Raw genomic sequence first — 16,848 nt, forward strand, 5'->3', positions numbered from 1 at the left:
GACTAGAATGGCTAACGCACGCGTCATAACTAGCAATATTCAAGAGGCTGTTTTAATTTACATGACATCACAATATTAGTTGTTAGTAGCATTAATGGGAAAAATATATGTAAAACAAATATTTTTAAGGATATAAATGTAAGCATACTATTCTTAAGAGTTAAAAAAAATAAAAATAAAAAAAAAACTAATTAACATTAATGTAGGCAATTTAAGTAAATAAACATTTTATTCCAAAAAAAAAAAATTAAAGAGCTAGTGACAAGGGAAGTTGCTAACACAAATAAATGTCGAGTACAACTATATAGTACGGAGTAATGATTCTTACAAAATTTGAACTTATGACCTCAAGTTTAAATTTGAATATGTCACCCACTAAGCTACTACAAGTATCATATTTCATGTCATTCAATAAAAATTAAATATTAATAAAGATTTTATCATGGAAATAATGCAGTACTTGGGGCATTGCCTGGGCCTAACACTAGTTTAACATTAAATCGGGTTTAATTTTTTTTTTTTTTTAATGAAAACCAAATCAAATGGTGTTTTTTTTTTTTTTTTTTTGAGGAAAAAAAACAAATGGAGTAATAAAAACAATAAGTATTCCCCTCCAAAAAAAAAAAAAAAAACAATAAGTATTATTCGTTCAAAAAAAAAAAAACAATAAGTATTAAAAAAAAACAAATTGACCAATATACACCCCTTGAAAAAAACTTTGACAACATACCCGTTTCGACCTTTCAAACAACCTAACACAAATCCACCCGACCCAAACCCACCCGACCCAAACCCACACTCCAAAATGAAAGTTTCGTAATTGTGAAAGTATAAAACCCTAAAAAACCCTAATCCCATAAAACCAATTTCACTTGCCTCCTTTCATCTCTCTCGCAACTCCATTTCCAGAGTAACCCAAAAATCAATCGAAAATGGTACTTTCTCTCTCCTCTTTCTTCCTACTAATTTTCATGGAAGTTTAACCTTGTGCTTGAATTAATGTAATGACCTAATTTTCTGATGAATTGATTGATTTATGCAGCCTTTCAAGAGATACGTTGAGATCGGAAGAGTTGCTCTTGTTAACTACGGAAAAGAATATGGCCGACTTGTCGTCATTGTCGATGTTCTTGACCAAAACAGAGTAATTCCCTTTTTCCCATTTTATCTCTTTTTATTAGGGTTTTAATTTGCAGTTTTTGAGTTGAATTGATTTGGGTTAAGTTTTGATTCTGCAATTGGAAATATTGAATGTTTAATTTTTGTCGTAGTTATAATTTATTTGATTTGTTGATGAGCTTTTGTTATAATTTGCTTGTATTTGTGCATTTTATTGGCTATTTTTTGATTGAAAACATTCCCAAATATTGTATTTTTTTATAGTTGTTTCGCAAGACTTGTCTTTTATTGAGTATATTCATGAACTACTTGTGTATGATTAGTGGAAGTATGTAGGAGTTCATTCCTGTAGCTGCTTTGCTTGTCCATGCTGGATATTCGGGTACTCAATACATTGATTTGGAGTGTTTCTGTGAATTGTATGTTTAGTGACTGTATTTCGGCTGCATTGCCCGTTTGAGCTTTATATTTAACCTCGGGTATTCGAGTTCTTGGCACATATGGGCATGATATTTCAACTGTACCGATAATAGAATTATAATTGTAGAGTAGCCTAATCTATCCCATGGTCATATGCACCTGTAAATGATTTAACATGACATACAAGCGCTATGTTTTATCTCATGGTCATATGCACCCGTAAATGATTTAACATGACATACAAGCGTTATGTTTTATCTCATGGTCATATGCACCCGTAAATGAGTGAACATTACCATACAAGCGCTATGTTTTATGGATTCGATTGGAATCCTGTGTGCTCAACATTATGCGAAGTATATCTTGTGTGCTGTATATGCTCAATTGTGGTTTGGGTTTTAGTTGAGTCTTGAATGGAGTTTTGTTCAAATCTTAATGTGTCTGGAAATTTGCTTGTAGGTTCTAGTTGATGCACCCGATATGGTCAGGGGTCAAATGAACTTGAAGAGGCTCTCTTTGACAGATATCAAGGTTGAGATTCAGAAGTCACCAAAGAAGAAAGCCTTGGTTGAAGCTATGGAGGCTGCTGGTAGGTTTCTTTGGTCTCGTATTGGTGTATTCCATTATTGCCTTTTGTGTGCGTTGTGATTTGATTGGAATTGATGTTGCAGATGTTAAGAACAAGTGGGAGAACAGTTCATGGGGTAGGAAGTTGATCGTCCAGAAGAGAAGAGCTGGTCTTAACGACTTTGACAGATTCAAGATCATGTTGGCCAAGATTAAGGTTTGTGTTTTTATCCACTCTACAATCCCAATGTTTGCCAAGATTAAGGTTTGTGGTTTTTCTGATTTATCTGTCATTCTGTTCGTTACTTGTGCAGAAAGCTGGCTCAGTTAGGCAGGAGCTTGCAAAGTTGAAGAAAGCAGCTGCGTAAAATGTTAGGAATCAAGATTTTGTTATCTCTGGTTCATTGCGTTTTGATTTTTAAGATTTAGAAAATTTTGATCGACTTTATATTTTGTGAAGTACCTACTTGATAGCAATGGCATATCATTTCTACTGTCTTGGTTTTGTAACGAATACTTTTTGCCTGAGTAATGAATTTAGAAATCTGCTGTTTGGAAGAGTTTCTAGAATTTCGAGTTCAAGTTATTTTCTGGTACTTTTTCTTTGGTATCAACCTCATTGGTTTCTCTCTACTGTATTGTATGGATCAGACATGCAGACTCATATGGCTGTGTTAGGACAACTAGCAAGAGTGGCTGTGCTCCTGTGCTGTGTGATTCTGGCTTGCATATAGGTTCAGTTCACTAGTTGGTCTTAGGAAGGTTGGCTATTCGACACTGTTTTTCAACGTGTACCCCAAGAAGTTTGGCATTACTTTTGGTTGTAGAGCTCAAGGACATGCTGTTTACATTTTCATATTTAACATGAGGGTTAGGGCCTGTTCTCTTACGTTGAAATTCAATTCAGTTCAGCTGAGTTCAGTTCATTTCAGCTCTTAATTTCCTTCTCTTATAAAATATTCAGTTCAGCTCAGCTCAGCTGAGTTCAGTCAATGAGAACAGGCCCTTACTCAAATGTCATTTTAGGCAGGCTTGATTCATTGCGACGTAATTATGTTAAAGTCCTCTTCAAACCTTGGCAAGGGAAGTTGTATTTTGGCTCTGTGGAGCGGGACATGTTTTCGAGTTTTCTTTTTCACACTGCCGATTACTTGTATTCCTCATATATGAGTAAACATATCCTTCTCTGTGGTTTCGTACCTTCCCTTTTTTCTAACTAGGTTAGCTACCACCATACTAGTACATTGATCATAGACTATTTATAGAGTTTCTAATCTGCATGCTATATTTTCTAACAAGTTCACGCTTCTTGTTGACCCATCTTGTGATTTTAGCAAAGATTTCTGATTCTTTTTATGTTTAAATTAGTGGTAGTTTTTTTTCTGAGCCTTCCAATTTAAATTTCCCCTCCAAAGTGTGTTTTGGTATAGAAAGTGAACGGGATTTGATTTTGGGTTTTAGACACCCCTTTACGAAGTACTAGTTAACTCAAAAATTGAACTCTTTGAATTGTAAGGGTCATGAAGATGAAAAGACACTTGCTCTTATAACTTTTTTTTTAATTATTCTATTATTTTTTGCTTTCGATAAATTTAAGTATTTAACTAAACATATCTAAAATTAAACGCATCTAAAGTATTACCTCCTGGAAAAACCACATCAATAGCATTTTTCGGCTACTATATTTCTAACTTTATGCTAACCAACTCTCCAATTTCAACCAAAATTTTAACTACTAATTCAATTCTAGCGACTTGTATATTTTCTTAACTATGCCTACTAAATACTTAACCTTCTAGTCCATATATGTCATGAGAATTCAAATTGTAGTTGGGGTAAATTTGAAAGCTCACTAGTGTCTTGTCATACTCTATTGACTTATAACGTTTGTCAATATAAAATTTATAAATACAGATTAGATGATATTAGAAGACAAGCTAACAAGATTTTACATGTATATAATTTTTTATGTATATAAATGTACAACATATCAAAGGTCAAAGTGAATAATATGAGTAGTCGTTAAAGTCAATAAGTAAAAAAGAAGAATCATAATCTGCACTTTGTATTGTGAATTTATTGATTTATATCTTCCCAAAATCTTAATCTTCCTATTTTCGGGTAACAAATTAGAAAAAATAAAATCATAAGCTGATACATTGCTCTTTATAGCTTAATTTGAATATAAGCAAACAAAAAGAATAAAAATTAAATTAAAGTTGCCTTCATATTTTAAGTTACAAGTAAATGAGTAATTGATTTCAAATGAAAAAGGAAAGAATAGCCTTATTACTCCAATAAATATAATAAATATTGTATGATTTCCTGCAATAAACATGCCACATTAAAAGCACTTAAACATTGCTTAAACAGTAGGTTATAAAAACATTAGACTTTATTATAAACTTTCACAATTTTCACGTTAACAAGGGAAGTACAAATCTTCCCAATTCCTAAATCCTCTGTTAATTCATTTTTAAGCTAATTTTTCTCTCTCTTCTTCACATCAAATGTTCTAGTCTTCTACCTATTAGCTACCATTTACGCAAAGCATTCAAACTCTTCCTAGTTTCTACCATGAAACTCAAAAACATATATTCTAAATTCCAGGTATTTTAATTGTCTTTTCTTCATTTTTCCTTTAGTTTTTCTAATGATCATTTTATATCATAGAAGATTTAATTTGATGTGTAATGGTATGCAATGAAACTATGATTGTCCATTTGTTAGATGTTATATTGGGTGCACGAGTTAGCTAGTAGCATTTGTCATTTACGTAATTACATTAATGTTTGGTAAAATCAGTTGTCTGTTGTTTCTTCGTGATTGTTTTTATGCAAAAGCCATTTTCAAAAAGCTACTCGAACTAGCTAATCATTTTTAATAATATGTCTATCAAATATTTTTTGGTTGTTTGACCACGTGAAAAAGTCAAATGAAAGTCAAATAGCCGGAAAGTCAAGTATGTAGGAAGATGGGATGAAATTGAAAATTTTGTTAATAAAGTTGGTAACGAAATTACAAATCCAATATTTTGCATGATGATCAATGTTGAAATGGCGAAACAGAACATCTCGAATGACACATTTTTGTTAAATTGGTGCAGGCATTCAGGTGGAAGAGTCTGCTTAAGGGGTCTGATGATGTTGATGGGGCGGCTAATGTAAAAGGGTCTAAGAATGTGAAGAAACCATCATGGATGACGCCTATCTCACACGGGTATCACATCATCGAGGCTCGATCTTGGGGAGGAGAAGAGGATGAATTAGAGAAGCCAGACAATGTTGTTGTGCAAAGAGAAGAAAAGGAGGGACTCGAGTTGTGGTTTTATAGTGTTTCGGATGCTAGCATTGGTGATGGCATCAGTAGATACTTGCAGTCTAATTTTTTTGACAGGAAATTAAAAGAGGTATGATCATATATCAATTTTCAATTTAATTTCCTGGTTTTATGGTGTTTGACAAGATTATATTGATGTTGAACTATAGTCTTTGGTGGTCAAAGTTAGCAAAGACGCGATGAGAAAGGCTTACCTTGATGCAAGAGCGAAGCTTGAGAGTGAAAAACTGGAGAAGATGGTAAAATCTGTGTCTGCAATGGTTATCAACGGAGAGAAGATTGTGATGGCGCAGATGGGTGGTTACAGAGCTATTGTGTGCAGAGATGGTATGGCTCATCAGTTGCGAGTAACACATCAGTATACCGGGAAAAGGCATTGGCCTCACCGGCTGATTTCAGGCATGAAGCTACTTCAATTCTATTTTGTTGTTTGTATGTTGATGACATTACTTGTCTACTTGTGTTCATAACTCTCGCAATTCAATATCGAATTAATGTCTATTCATGGGTGCATAGCAGGGGCAATGCGCATTCCAAGAGTACACATACAAGCATGTCATTCAGGGAGTGAATCAAGCAGAAAGCAGACAAACAGTTTAGAATTGATTGCTGCTTCTGAAAGAATAGATTCAGAAACTGAATTTATTATCTTAGCAAGTAATGGTATTTTTGAGGTAACATAATATCATTATTCTCTTACATGAATAATGACCCTATTAACATAATGTTTGTAAACTGTATAACTATTGTCTGCAAGAATAATCTACCTGAAACTTTTCCTTGCCTCTCAGGTAATGAGGAATCAAGAGGCAGTGGACCTCATCAGGCACATAGATGATCCTCAAGAAGCTGCCAAGTGCTTAGCAAGGGAAGCGTCGATGAGAATGAGCAGGAGCAATATTTCTTGCCTAGTTATTCGTTTTGATTAGTTAAGGGTACATATTTAAAGCCTTTTGATATACGGTCACATCAGATGATTAACTATTTAACTGTAGGTCTGTAACTAGAGGTGGATTGAAGAGCATATGTATAAGCAGTGAATTGTGGTTTTTCTCTCTTAAATTTCATATAATAAGATTACGAAACCAAGATTTCAATTTGCCATAACTATCATGAACTATCTTGTATAAGAACAGGCGATTAGTATACAACTGAGGCGAACCAGCTTTAAAAAATAAATCAATTGAGTGCAGAGCTGGTGAAGAGAACAAGTCCTAAGTATTGTGCCACGAATGAAAAGATCTTAGCTGTACCCTTCAGAATCAGGGTTCTTTCACCCTGGTTCAATAAAATAGGCAAATAATAATATACTTACCCTGAAATTACCATGATCAACTAGGTTTGTACATTCATATTCAAGATGTATAGTTATGAAGGCTTTACAACAAGATACCCATGTCGCAATACATTGGGTAAAGCAATACATGCAACAAATTGTAAACTTTACAAACTCAGGCCTGTGATATCTCACGGTGAAGAATCATAAAGTGAACAAAATCATGACTTTCATCCCAAGAATTGATCAAAATATTTTCATGTGGCCAACTTCTTTTCGCTATTCTTACTTCGGAAATGAGACAACAACGAGAAGGGTCGAGAAGCTGCAATTGAGAAACCAGAGTTTAACTTCAAGAACATTTAATTTATGTAATAATGAAGGATAAAACTAGATGAAAAACATGCGCTTACACTTCTTTGGAGTAGTACCAGCACTTGAGCTCTCCTCTTGAATCAGAAGATTTTTCACGGTAAAAGCTGCTCAAAATATAATCAAGAGAATAAAGGTTAGTTAGATCAGGGGATATGTACACGCTGTGGACACCCTGAATAATAATAAGAAGTATAGAGGTCAGGCAGTAAAAATCAAGCAGCAGAAGATGATATAAATGCATGCTCGACAAAGGGCCAGACTACATATACTGATGTGTGCTGTTTCTGTTTTTTTTGGGTTAATTATGGCCTTAAGTCAATCATTGAAAGTATACTGCACCAAATGAATATTTAATAACTGAGTTATCTCATCCAAAAAAAAAAAAAAAAAAAAAACTTATATCTTTGAATTGGCATATACTTTTCAATCTTCACAAGTGATGTGTAGGTTTAATACCATTATGAAAGTGGCATATATATGACCGCAAAAGTAAATACAATTTTCATCACGACCATTGCATTCCATCAAGGTAAGACTTGAATATACCTTCACTAGAAGAACCATTTAATGCACTATCATCAGCTGCAGAGCCATCAAGAGTTACTTTATCTGACTCGATATTACGTTCACTTGCCGTCGAGTTCTTCTTTCCAAACATCAACAGCCTTTTAAAACCTTTCGACGATTTCCCTGAATCAGCTTCTGACATAACAAGACCTGGCTTATGAGCATCAGATACACGTACTTTTGTTGTCTGCATGGCTGTCTCTTCCATTTCTATGCTTGTTGGTGGTGCCTTCCCATATATCGACTCAGACATGCAGGGGTCCTCCAGGGAGGAGATCCGGGCATAGGGTGGCTGGTATGGTTTTTTGTGAGCGGCAACTTGGGATAAATCTTGTGACATCTTTTCTTTCTGTCATGAGAATGTTAGCTATAAGTCGAGGCAGCTAACAAAGGATTCAACACACACGTAAAAAAAGGTTTGGGGGGGGGGGGGGGGGTAGAATATAATATCAGAGATGAAAGAATTCTTAAGAAAGTCATTGGAGAGTCAAATATTCAATGTTCAAGACTGCAACCATCTGTCATGGTTAACAATCTCAACCCATATCATCTCTAAGGTGCAAGGAACACAAAGAATATTGGCGAAAACATTATACGTAGTAATAAACAAAAAAGAAAAAGAAAAAAAAAAATTCAAAGCAACAGCAAATGACAATCTAATATTTACTCAACATTTATAGATCAGGGATTTTCTTTTTTAATTACCTCATCCAAGCAGGTATGAGGTTGCTCCTTAACAGCACGATGTGATGTTTCTCGGTCAACTTCTTTCACGTTAATAGGTGAAGCTGGTAAAGGGTCGGTTGCATCTTCCTCTGATTTACCAACTTGACCGTAGGCATGAGATTGCATAATTTGGCCGCTCATATCGTCTACAGGTGCATGGGAGATGGGTACAGAAGGTTTCTCACATTCGAGCATTACAACTGTCTTTTCAACTACTGTGTTGTCATCATCCCTATGGAGTGGAATTTTGGCACTGTCCCTATTCACCTTAGCACTTGCAAGACCACTAGATTGTGTTTTGTCATTTGACTTCTGGGACATCTCTTTAGCACTTGCAAGACCACTAGAATGTGTTTTGTCATTTGACTTCTGGGACATCTCTTTAGCACTGGCAAGACCAATAGAATTTGTTTTGTCATTTGATTTCTGGGACATCTCTTTAGAAAGTTTTCTCTGGACAGTTACTGTGGATGCCTTGGATGTTCTAACCTTCAATTCTGGACGAGCTGAAGATTTTTCTTTGTCTTCAATGGAAGTGTCAGGCATCTTTTTTTCAGGTGTTTTATATCTTGCAACTACTTCAGAACTTCCAGTCTTTCCTGAGGATATGCGATGGACTGTGACTTTTGGCTCAGATAATCTTCTGATCCTGGATATTGTTGCCTTTGAATCTGGTGTAGCACCAGTATCCTCTGCCTTTCTCGACCTTAGTGATGAAGCTGACCTAGTTAGCCTATTTGCACTGGTGCTACTTACATTATTTAATCTCCCTGACTTGGAAGCTTTACTGGTATCAGGTGAAACCTTGGATATAAATCTTAATGTGGATCTCTGTAATGGTGAACTTGACCCAGGCTCCGTGTCGCTAAATTTTGAGCCTTTCTGAGAGACGGGAGAAAGCTTGGGTATTTGTTTTTTCGCCTGATGTGATGGCAATGCTGACTGAGCAGGATTGGCGCCACTTTTAGCAGCAATTCTCTTTTGCCTCTCCGACTTTAATGCTTCTAATCTTTTCATTTGTTCTTCTTCCTGAAAATAGATTAAGAGCAAAAAGGTTCATTTAAAGGCAGCTTTTAGTCCTTTTACCGGTTTCCTTTATCACAAAATAAAGTTTGAATGAAACATTACAGGATTATCAGCAAGCTAAAGGAATTTGGCACAATGTAAAGAAAATGCCTAGAAAATCCAGAAAATGCAATTTAATTATTATTATTATTATTTTTTTTTTTTTAGTTTTTTTTGAAAATGAACATAGAGAGCTGTTCTGTTATGTTGTTTAAAATAAAGGATTTCACCACAAATCCAGGGGAAAAAAACACACAGAGGGGTATTGCAATGAGGATCCTAGACACTGACATGAAACAGTACAAAACAAGGGCAATCGTTTGATCAATAGACAACTCAGGCCTGCAAGGAGAAACTGTACCTTTTCCTTCTTTAGCTTTTGCAGATCAGCCTTATAAGCTCGTAGTTTTTCTGCACGTGCTCGTGCATCTTCAGCAGGGCTCAACTTAGAAGGTTTTTCTCTTCTTGCACCCACTGAGGTTCTTCTCTCAGCCTTTAACTTTTGATCTTTGACTGCCTTCCTTAACCCTCCTTTGGCATCCATAGCAACTTCCTTCTTACCACTCAGTTTGGCAGCATCTTTAATTTGAGCCTGCATCTCACAGTACATAGCTGGGTCATAACCATTAGGCTGATCCTCCGTCGCACGATTAGGCATTAAATTTAGAACATTTGGCTCGTAAGTGTGGTCATCTGTCTTGTGAAGCACCGAAGGGAGCTCACAATCCATATCCATAGCTGTCCTTGCATCACCCGTAACTTGATCTAGCGAGCCTGCTCTTTGCAAGACCATGAAAGACTCATCAGGCATGCCATGTGATGAGCCCTTATTATTGGCATGAGATGGACCCAACCCATTTCTGATGACAGGGTCTAGGGAAGGGTCCCACATAGCTGTTAGCTTTTCTTGTTTATTGAGCACATATTCCAGGTTTGTATCCATAGATCTCCCGTGAGCACCACTTCGGCCCCCTGATTCCATAAATTGCAGATCTCTTTTGCTATTATGCCTTAAGTTTGAATCTTGACCATAGCTCAGCATGTGATCATCCACAGGTTTCCGCAAACAGGTTGCATCTCTAGCAATGTCAACACTTTCACCCATACCTAAATCATGATTTTCACCGATATTATGCATTCCAAGAGCAGACGAATCATCCTTGATAGAAGATTGTCGCTTTCTTCCTTGAACATTACCTTCCATTGCAAACATGCTACTCCTTGCAGAATTATTATTTTCATCAGCATCCGTTAGTAAGAAGTTCTGGAAAGCTTGCCAGTGTCCGTCATCACCTGCCTGTCCAGACACTCTTTCTTCTTTAGCTCTTGCTTTTCGTGGATCATCCGACTTCAAATAGACTCCTTTCTTTTTCAATTTTTTTGTTCCATCAACATTCATTTGCCCCTCATCATCAGTTCCCGAATCTGAATAAGATTGTGGATCACTACTGTCTGAAGAGCCTTGCTTCGTAGAAGTAATATAGTTAAGGTTCCGGATTACAACAGTTTTCTTTCTGGAAGCCTTGCTACCTTTATTCTTGGGTTTCTTACTCGTTAAATCTTCTTCATCTGTAACAACATCATGCATTTTTCCGGAAGCATCTATCTCTTGGGTTTCAAATTCAGCACTCATGTCTCGGCCATCCATTGAATGCCTTCTCTGTCTTGTTTTCCGATCAGAATGTAATCTTGAATCATCATGTGGCGTATAAGGTGGCTGGAAATAAGGGCTCTGTCCCATATAGTTCTGATAGTAAGGCATACCCTGCATGGGATATGGTTGAAAGACTGGCATGCCATTTGCTTGAGGATGCATTTGCCAGGGTGGGTACATAGGATGTGGGAACTGGCCAGGGCTGTACTCATGTGGGTTCAAATGTACTTGATCTGCTAAAATATTAGGTATGAGTACGAGTATTAAAGAAAAAAATGGGAAGAGAAACATCTAGGCTACCAAGAAACATGATGAAACTACTTCGAAGAAGAAACTGGCAGTAAAAAATATCTAGACACCTATCAAGCCAGCACAAGTTTCTGCTCCCAAAAAAAAAATAAAAAAATAAAATAAAAATAAAAATAAAAAAATAAAAAAAGAGTGTAACATTACCAACGCGGAATATGAGGAATAGTGGGCATACTTCAGAAGACAAACAAGCTATACGTACATTCACTCAGCAGTCAGCACAATTTCAGCCCAAAAGGGTAGGATATTTTGCAACATTTAAAATCAAACATATGTTTTAAAAAGATAGAAGTTGTGTCTGAAATTCAATTGAAAGTGGATAAGAATTTGACAGAACAAGCGGGCTACCAAGGCCCCCGATTAACTCCAAGCAAGTCCACCCCAAAACATATTGGTATACTTGAACACTTTATTTTTCAAACAGCTCTAAAGTGTCAGTCCACACTCTTACTGTCTGAGATTTATCTAAGAACAGCCAAATTATAGACAAAGTTTATCAACTTATAGAATCTAGGAAGGACTAGGATCCTAAAAGTTCATCTGATCAAACCATATAAAGCTAAATCCTTGAGGCAATAATAAATTAATAAAACCACAATGAACTATGTGCAGACGGTGCAGTCTAAGTTTGCTAGCCTACTCTTGAATGATAAATCTTACAAAAATCACAAGGAAGATTTCATAACCCACCTGTATTAGCCACACATGGTACTCCCTTCTTTTCCTCACCCTGCGGGCTTGATTCCTTGAATTCCTTCTGTTCGCTTGGGTTCAGAAACACAATACCTGCTGCATTTGTAGAAGGCATGTCTGGCCGGCACGACATTGCATCAGCTGCTTCAACTTCAACCCACTGACCACTTTCATGCTTTGCCTTCCATAAGTCCAAAAACTTTTTGCACGCATCCCTGTGGCATGAAAATCACTCATTAGTAAAATAGTATTCCTAAACACAAAAGTAGCCAAAACACATGCAAAATAGAATTATGCTTAATCACTACACAGTTTACAGTTTTACACCACACTGTTTGGTTTGAAGCTTACATCATTCGTGATGCCCCAAAACATTCAGCGAAAGCAAGCAGTGCAGCTATGTTATCAATCTCAAAGCCAGCAGCAACAGCACGTGCAAAAGCCATCCCTTGTTCTTTTTGTAGCACAGATTTACGTGTCTCAAGAACTTGTACAAGTTGAACTCTGATAAAGCATTTCAACTATTAGATCTACAGAGCTAACACTTTACACTTATTTAAGCTCAGTACAACCACTGAAGTGCTTACTTTGAATTCTCCTGTACACTAGATGCATCTTCCTCTGATTGATTGCTGGGGGGCTGCAATACAAAAAGATCAACCATTTTCTTTTTTTTAACCCAGAGGCCAGTTTAACTTCTTTTTTTAACAAAAAAAACGCCAAAGTTACCTGGTAAAGCACAATTGCATTCTCCTCATTACAGCTCGATGCAGGTTTGGTGCCTGTTCAATGTCAAAAGTCGTTATGAAATCACAGTAGATCTTACAGCACTTGAAATAGTCCTTAATTTGCAATTAAATGCTCTTTTATTATTCCTCTGTATCAGAAAAGAAACAGTAAAAAAAATACAAATGCAAATTTTGAATTTGAAGCAGATGATAGTTGAAGAACCCAAAAGTAGTTATATTTATCAAATATTTTGAGGTACCTTCAAGCCTTTCCTCAGATTTTGCTGGAATGCCTTCTACCTGACAAACACAAGATAGTTAATAAAATGCACCAACAACATTAATCTAAGCTAAGTTAGCAGCTGTCATACAAGATAATCTTTATAGATTGTACATTTGACATTGTGTGTACTTACATTGTGCAACCCATTATCATTACTGTTCTGAAGGGAAATTGCTTTATCAATCTGTAAGATTTCTGATTCTATAGTGTAGACCCGCTCAAGGATCTCTGGACTACTCACAAAACGAACAAACCTATATACAAGGACATTAAATCATGTACTTGGAAAAGAAAATGGATAATGAAATAATATTAACTAATGCCAGGCAAAATAATAAGTAAAAGTGACGGGGAATACAAGTACAAGAAACACAGTTTTAGAATCAACAAAACCTTTCCACTGTTCCCTTCGTAAACCATGCTGCATCACTTCCATTCTTTGGTTCAAGGACAATAGAATATCCTCCCTTCCCTATCTGCTCCTCAGCTGCCTTCAAATGAGCTAAGAAAGGTTTCAGCAAACCTGATGCAATCTTCTCACTTTTCCCATTAGCAGTTATTACTAGGTCACACCTGATAAAAGAGTAGCAATTAGATTGACTTCTTCGCAAAATCAGTTGCCGGATAGAGTACTTATCGGCCAAAACATTGTATTTGGTATTGCTACTACATGAGTAAATTTTCTTCTCATAAGATTATTATTTATTAACCCAAGAGCAAAAACTAGATTTAAGTTGCTCCCTTCATTCGAAAATTCTAATCGCATTTGGCCATGACTAATTTGGGATGGTCGGATTCATTTTTTTTACACATAGAGATGTTTTATGAAGTTATAATTGAAAAACCAAAAACACCCAACTAAGAGCAAGCAACAGTGTGAGCATGTGTGGTCCAATTATTACAGCAATGAAGCCATTTCTAATCCTAAACCATGAAAGATTGGGATAATGTGTAAGAAAAATTGGACTGCCAAAACTACTCGGTTAGTCGGTTATAACTGCAACTTAAATACTTGTACTTAAATTCTTAATATCATCCACAAGCACACAGTCAATATTTACATTTTCAAATACCGGTAGGTAAAATTTTCCAAGTTATCAAAATGCAAGATTGGAGAATTTGGTACAAGTTTATCTAATTTTCCAACCCATGACCATGCTATCTTTGCATTATATTGTTCTTGCTCACCCACAAAGGCAACAATCCAATAATTTGTATGCAATAAATATACTAAATACTTTCACAATAATATACAAAAAAATCCAATAATTAGTGCCAATTTTGGCAACATATAATTACTCTATTACGGAGTATTTTAAAAACAAATTATAGGCAACATAATTTTTCACGATAATTTTGACCGAATACATACTCCATCTGTTAAATGGATTATAACAAACCTCATGTAAATAATTAATACAAATAGAAATCACCCATTTCAATCAATAATTTAACAAAAATAAAAGAATCAAAAATTCTACAATTACAAAAAGTAACCCACGAAAATAATGGGACAAATATAAAACAGGCAAGTCCCCCTATATTCAAGTAAAGCAATGCAAAAACACCCACAAAAATAAAATAAAACAAGTTAATTAAGAAGAAATTACAAGTAAAAAATTCACCTGGTTCTAGTGGGTGTGAGCTGAAAGACAATAGAATCAAGGCGAGTACTGGATTTCATTAGCTTCATGAAGAACAATCAATCAAATAAAACTAACCCAAAATTAAAAACAGAAAACCCAATTAATTTTCTTATAATTCTACTATAATTATGTTCAAATTAGCATAATTTTTTCCGGGAAAAATTATAAAAGATCTAATTTCTGGGAAATCTTTAGACTAATAAAAATTACTTTTTTGACAGCTCAAAAAAAACCTTTTTTTTGTCTAAGGAAAAGTATGGAGGAAATTAATGGGTAAAAGAAGAATTAAAAGAGGGTTTTAGCAGAGAAAAGTAGAGCTGCTACTACTTCAATGGAGAGAGAAAATGAGTGAGTGAGACCCACCAAATGGGAGGGTAAAGGTATAACGGCAACAAAGAAATTAAATTAATGAGAGGAAAGAGAAAATTAAACAAGGAAGATCCAAAGATTCCAATTCCAATGAGCATGATGTTGTGTTTTTCTTCTCTTTTCTTTCGCCTTCTTTGTGTTGTTGCCTTGTTGGTAACTCGGTGGTCGTAACTCGTAGGGGTGTTAATGAGACGAGACAAGAATAGCTCGAGTTTTAAGTTTTATTTTACGGAGTAATTCTTGAAATTCTACTTGATATGAGTTAATTGTACGAGATACATTTTATCAAAGATGGTAAATTATACATTATAGAAGGGGAAATTTCATACGGTTTGATCTTTAAACCTTTATGAGATGAAGCGATGTCACTACTCTATTACCCAACAGTCAACATCTTTGATATATCAAGTATAAAGACATTTTAATTTTTACATATAGTGTATTCTACGACTATATAAGTATTCCACAGTTCCTCTAGTTGAATTTGAGACATCAAGTACAAAGAATATTTTACTAAACATAGCTTTGGGAGTGAGGATTTCCTAATTTTCTTACCCCCCTAACTTTTAAAGTGTCTAGCCCGCTAACCTGGGTCGGGAGAATATATGAGAGGTTTTGACTCGATAGGGCCCTTTTCCTTATCAAAAAAGAATATTGTTACTCTGTGATAAATATTTTTTAATTTTTAAACTCGAATCAAGGTTCATAGTAAAAAATCTATACTTAGTATTTAAAAACACAAACCAAAATTGACACATGTCATCATTCTTTCTCACCTTTCTTTATTCATTCTCCCTCCTTATGTTTTCAAAGAAATTCTCTTTTCATCTCCCCCTTTATTTCTCAATAACTTTAATATTTTGTAATCTTTATTTTAATTCAATAACAAATTAAATTTCCTAAACCTTCTCCTCTTCTCATTATTCCATCTATCAATTCAATTTATTCACATTCATAATTCATTTCTTTAATTTGACCCCTTATCTTCCCCCTCTTCTTATATAAATACAAATTTTCAATAAAGATTTTTTCACACTTATTAAGTTTCAAAAACTTAAAAATTAGATAAACATCTCTCAAAATTCTATGTGAAATTTCTACAACAATGAGGATGATGATTGAAAAGGGAAATATTGAGGTGGCAAGAATACTATGGAAATTCCATGGGATGACATTGTTTGCGTGTCATGGGGTTTTAATTTTGAAGATATTAAGCGCAATATAAGAGACATATATTGGTAAAAACTAAAGAAGAATATCATGCCTTCACATTTGATGTAAAAATTGTAAAATTATAATAAGTGTTTGGTATTAACAAAGTAGTTTTTTATACAAATTGTTGATTAATATATCATGCGATAGAGATATGATTTTACGATTTTAAGCTATTTTTTCTACAACTATTAGTCTATTACCACTAATTCATAAAATATTATAATATGTCAAAAGACGATAAAATAATTCATTCAAATAATTTGTAAAGGGTTTTTTGTTTTTTTTTGGTGACAAGATAATTTGTAAAGTTTCAAATAAATTTATAACTTAAGCATAACCCGTGCGTAGAACGGGTCCAAAAGCTAGTTGAAGTCTAAAAATGTTTGACCACAATTAAATAAGTCCCATGAACTACATATTTACTTCCATGGCTTCGAAAATTAATATTGATAAATAAATTAGATAGTACTCCATAATTAATTGAAAAAATATTAGAA

At 34.9% G+C, this 16,848-nt stretch overlaps 3 protein-coding genes across 3 annotated transcripts; 2 read left to right on the forward strand and 1 right to left on the reverse strand.

Annotated features, from left to right (window-relative positions):
* Nucleotides 1-885: 885 nt before the first annotated feature.
* Nucleotides 886-2,676, forward strand: LOC145607771 (large ribosomal subunit protein eL14y-like). Its single transcript, XM_081663362.1, has 5 exons — nt 886-935; nt 1,043-1,144; nt 1,999-2,128; nt 2,211-2,323; nt 2,421-2,676. Exons 1-5 carry the CDS (start codon nt 933-935, stop codon nt 2,472-2,474), a joined length of 402 nt encoding a protein of 133 aa, XP_081519488.1. The 5' UTR covers nt 886-932; the 3' UTR covers nt 2,475-2,676.
* LOC145607397 (putative protein phosphatase 2C-like protein 44) lies at nt 2,638-6,485 on the forward strand. The gene is made up of 6 exons (XM_081663064.1): nt 2,638-2,741; nt 2,841-2,976; nt 5,213-5,515; nt 5,595-5,881; nt 6,026-6,119; nt 6,237-6,485. The coding sequence occupies exons 1-6, from the start codon at nt 2,638-2,640 to the stop codon at nt 6,372-6,374; spliced, it is 1,062 nt and encodes a 353-aa protein (XP_081519190.1). The 3' UTR covers nt 6,375-6,485.
* A 210-nt stretch (nt 6,486-6,695) lies between these two features.
* LOC145606737 (COP1-interacting protein 7-like) lies at nt 6,696-15,268 on the reverse strand. Its single transcript, XM_081662562.1, has 13 exons — nt 14,747-15,268; nt 13,515-13,694; nt 13,255-13,375; nt 13,099-13,138; nt 12,840-12,892; nt 12,698-12,750; nt 12,462-12,614; nt 12,108-12,325; nt 9,816-11,341; nt 8,369-9,418; nt 7,643-8,012; nt 7,135-7,200; nt 6,696-7,046 (listed from the first exon to the last, which is right to left on the reverse strand). The coding sequence occupies exons 1-13, from the start codon at nt 14,812-14,814 to the stop codon at nt 6,979-6,981; spliced, it is 3,966 nt and encodes a 1,321-aa protein (XP_081518688.1). The 5' UTR covers nt 14,815-15,268; the 3' UTR covers nt 6,696-6,978.
* Between the last annotated feature and the right edge of the window lie 1,580 nt (nt 15,269-16,848).

Source organism: Chenopodium album, chromosome 23 (genome assembly GCF_948465745.1).
Source record: "Chenopodium album chromosome 23, dcCheAlbu1.1, whole genome shotgun sequence".
Lineage (NCBI taxonomy): Eukaryota > Viridiplantae > Streptophyta > Magnoliopsida > Caryophyllales > Amaranthaceae > Chenopodium > Chenopodium album.